This window comes from Aplysia californica, unplaced genomic scaffold (genome assembly GCF_000002075.1).
Source record: "Aplysia californica isolate F4 #8 unplaced genomic scaffold, AplCal3.0 scaffold00329, whole genome shotgun sequence".
In the NCBI taxonomy this organism is placed as follows: Eukaryota; Metazoa; Mollusca; class Gastropoda; order Aplysiida; family Aplysiidae; genus Aplysia; species Aplysia californica.
This window is the reverse complement of record NW_004797599.1, coordinates 3,136-7,407: the sequence shown is the minus strand read 5'-3', so window position 1 is coordinate 7,407 and position 4,272 is coordinate 3,136. Positions and strand designations below refer to the sequence as shown.

The following is a 4,272-nucleotide window of genomic DNA, read 5'->3' as shown; positions in this document are numbered from 1 at the left end:
CTTCTTCTTCTTCTTCTTCTTCTTCTTCTTCTTCTTCTCCTTCTCCTTCTTTTTTTTCATCTTCTTCTTCTTGACCCTAGATCTGCACACAAGGTCTAAAGTTTACTTTTAGCAAAGACATAATTTGACTCTTTGACCCTTCTCACCGAGCTGTGCGCTCTTAAGCTGTCACACTGTGTCAAAGAGCCCACGTTTAAAGTAAAGTGATACCCCAAGCGGGTGTAATCTGAAACAATCTACGCCCTTTTCAACAGAAAACTGCCATGTATTTAAGAAAGCCACAACACCTCAGCGTTGGTTATAAGTGGGGTCAGTACTCAGACCTTATGACCTCTCTAGGAACCGATGAAGATGAAACTTCTTATTGAAGTCCTGCTTCTTTCAGCAGCTGTCCTGACTGGAGTAGATGGTATGGTACAAACAATTACCTAAATCTCTAGAGTCTAAAACTAATTTGGTACACAACTTGTATCATGATGATCAGGGCATCCGTTAAAGATTTCCATTTACAATAAGTAATCCGAATATAAATCACTGTTTACTGCTCTTGGTTGTTTCTATTCCCTCTCTTCTTCCAGGTGACTACCACGGCACACACCTTTAAAAATAGTTTGGAGTGTAATTTTCTTGCTTTTACAATTTAATCTTCATATTTATCTCATTTAGTGGGCCATTTTAGTTTACCGTGTAAAAATCACACATTTCATTTTCTATAACTTGCTTATTTTAGATAAAACTCAGAGGAAAATGAGACTGCAAAATAGAACTTGCTGAGCTGAAAGGTTATTTAAGAGGCGGAGACTCCGAATGTAAATTCCATCTCCGAAAGTACCAAGCCAAATCGTAAATTGCATGTGAATACTCTTTCCCAAGGACACAGTATTGGACCGAATTGAGCCTCGAGACCCCCCCAACTCCTGCAGTCTCGCGATTATGAATCCGGTAGCCGATATCGCTTTCTCAGAAGACTGCTCCTGTGTGATCACTTACAGAAATAACAGGATTTATTATTTTTTTAACGCCTTCTGATGTTTATGCATCTATAAGACTAACGGTGGGTTCCACCGGCTGTAAGGTATAGAATAAACGCGCTGGGCGGTGAATCAATCAACATGACAGCCAAGTATTGAAATTAGAATTGGAAGCCTGATTATTTTTTTTAAAACGTAGGTTTCTACACCACCGCCAACGCAATTTAGATATTTAGGAGGCACGCGTCGACCCTGCCTTCCACGGACAGTCTGCGCTAAAGAGGGACACGAATTCCAGCTGTAAGACTGAGACACTCATTGAAAATTCTTCCCTTTCGGAAATCAAATTTGTACCTCTTGCGTGCAAAGGCAAAGCGCCTAATCGCTGCACCACACACGCATGTTTAAATTCCCTATTGAAGTACTGACACAGTAAGTTCAATAAATAAGCGTATGAAGATTGTAAGCTCTCCAGAAGGGATATTTAAACCGAAAACCTCTTTTTCATTCTTTCAGCAAAATGCCAAAGTCCATTCAGCCTTCAGGAAGGCCTTTGCATTCAAGCTCACAGAGGGCAGCAGAGGTAAGACAATTGAATGTTGACAGGGTGCGTGGTATTTGTGATTTGGTACAGCTCTTGAAGTAGTTCTGACATTAGTCTGTTTCTCTTTTGATATGCCTTTTTCAAACCAAGCGACACACTAGGCATGAAACAATGAGCCTACAGTTCAACTGACGAAACGTTCAACATAATAAAATCAAACAGGAAAGCGACCTGGTGAGAATGATATGGGCATTTTCAGAAACGATGGAAGATTCCGACGCTGCACTCACAAAGACTGTTGAGGAGGCAGTTGCCAAGGATGTTTCCTGCGTGTCACTGTTGAACTGGTTTCTGCAAAGAAAGAAATGCCCCCGAATTGCGAAATATGCATTTACATAGATGTCTATAGACAATACGATTCTGCCGTGACACTTTTTGCCGAAAACAACAACACTTAAAACATTTACGTAAAGCAATACTGTTTCAGTACGCTCTACATTATACAAAATATATCTTCACACAACCCCCTGATCGTAATTTTTCAAAATTATTAATCGTTAAACGTCTACGTGAGCTCCCTGCCCCTATATTAAAAACAAGTTAAAAGCATCCTTTGCGCATGATGCCACGGCGACCCACAGTCGCCACACAGAGAGTGGAGACTGGAGACCCCCGATGTGTGGAGTAAAATGAATTATGTGAGGCATCGTGGAAACGTCTGGCGTTCGTCAAGATAATGAACTAAGAAAACGGCATTTTTCTTCTCGTTTCGTTACTTTTACCGATTAATATTATTTCTTTTTTGCTCAATACCTTTTATGTCCATTTAAAACACATTGCTGTGTGGAATTTAAAAAAACAACAACTGAAAACCGTTGATTAAAGGCACCCCAAACGTAAATTTTCAGTCTCTAAGGACTTTCAAGCTTTGGAAGTCACCAAACTTTGGCGGCCTTTTTCTTGCAAATTTTACCCCAGAACCCAGATGACCCCTGTCTCCTTCAATCCAAAATATCTCGACTTCTACTAAATATACATGGGTAATTCTTTTAGTGGCTTTCAAATCAGGCTTCAAGATGGTACAAAACCCCCCAAACTCCATCCACCAAAATATGGGCGAGAACGTGATTCCACCGCGTCTTGAATATGTAATTTAAAGGAAGTTCCCAATTACTTGGGTTTTTTGCGTGGGCGAGGGGTGGGGTGTATCAGCTCTCTCCGGACGTATCGCCGATGATAGGGTGCCTTAGTATTGTTTTGTTTTAACATGATCCGCCATTTACAATTACTTTTTATTGTTATTGAAAACTTGGAAAGGGTTTAGGAAACGAAAACATCTAGTTTCACTTTGCAAAGCGTCGGTTTGGCGAAAAATGAATGAATTAGTCCTTGCGGTCTTGCATCAACAAAACGATGAAACCGGATTCAGTAAAAGTATCATAACTAACACAAAATTGGAATATAGTTTTCAAATAAAAAGCTGCGCTTTTAGAAATTTACGGATTATATGCTCTTGGCTTGTATATGATAGGATAGCTATGCTGGTTTGCTTTCACATGTTTGGTGATGTAATAACCTTTTCCGTGAAAATTTATTTTTCTCATCACAATCGCCATTTCGTACCCTTATAATGCATAAGTATGTTCCAAATTAATCCTTGTTTCATATTGGAATTTATTCCTCATTCAAATTCCTTCAATTTGATATATCATAATATGCTACGTTTTGAGCGATGGTTATGCTTATTATATACAGTTATTTTTACACCACCTGTGTAGCCAAAGCAAGCCACAAGTTCATTACGTCTAAGACCCCCCCAAAAACAACAACAACAACAACAACACCAAACCCCCCCCCCCAAAAAAAAAAAACAAACAAACAAAAAACCCAACAAACCTACGTCCAGAAAGAATCAAGTAGTATTTTACTGAGAAATATGATTTCCATCTTCTCGCTATAATGACCTCTTCTGCAAAGGAATGGGCTTCGGAGGCAAAACATCTAATTTGTTAGCCTCCTTGTCCTTTTAAGACAAAGACTTGAGTTCAAATTCTGCGAATGGAAGTCGTTTTCATAAAGCAGACCCGTCATTCTACTAGGATAATGTATTATGCCATCCAACTTCATACTATCTAAATAGTGCTGATGGAGGCATTTAACATTTATTAACAATTATATCATTCTTTCATGCTACACGATAACGAAACGATACTTTTAACTTCGCTATTCATAGCTCAAAATTACCACAGTTTCTGAACTGACATTTAGTTTTCGATTTGGGTCGACTTGGGAGGGAGAGGATGAATGTAAATTTGGAACAACTTTCTTTCTTCTTTATTTTGTGCTTGTTTGTTCGCTTTTTTAATTTTTACATTTTGGTGGAGTTGCGTTGGGTGGAGTTCTTTAAGTGCAACGGCATATTCATTAATATATTATAGTTTAAAACAAAATGGGCTGTACATAGTTCTTTGTTCCCAATCTTGTTTTATAAAGTACTTCATATATTATGATAAATTATTTACAGAAGCTACTACGATGCTGCAACGAATTGTGCAAGTCTTGGAGGAAAGCTGATCACGACCGACCACCCTTTCAATCTGTTCGACAAATTGAAGAATTCACGTAATTTTAAAGGTTAGTTTAGATGAGAAAGTTAATAAAAGTTTATATAGCACTAAAATAAGGCTGTTGTAAAACGTTAAAACTTCTTCTTCTTCTTCTTCTTCTTCTTCTTCTTCTTCTTCTTCTTCTTCTTCT

The 4,272-nt window shown here is 38.4% G+C and overlaps 1 protein-coding gene across 1 annotated transcript in view; it reads left to right on the top strand.

Moving 5' to 3' along the window:
• Positions 1-4,272, top strand: part of LOC101858285 (flavin-containing monooxygenase 5-like) — a gene marked incomplete at its 3' end in the record, with an annotated part of 23,680 nt that overhangs the window by 17,201 nt on the left and 2,207 nt on the right. Inside the window, exon 9 of the mRNA XM_005102537.3 lies at positions 1,488-1,554. Coding sequence (XP_005102594.1) covers positions 1,488-1,554 — 67 coding nt within the window. The remainder of the gene's footprint in view (positions 1-1,487; positions 1,555-4,272) is intronic.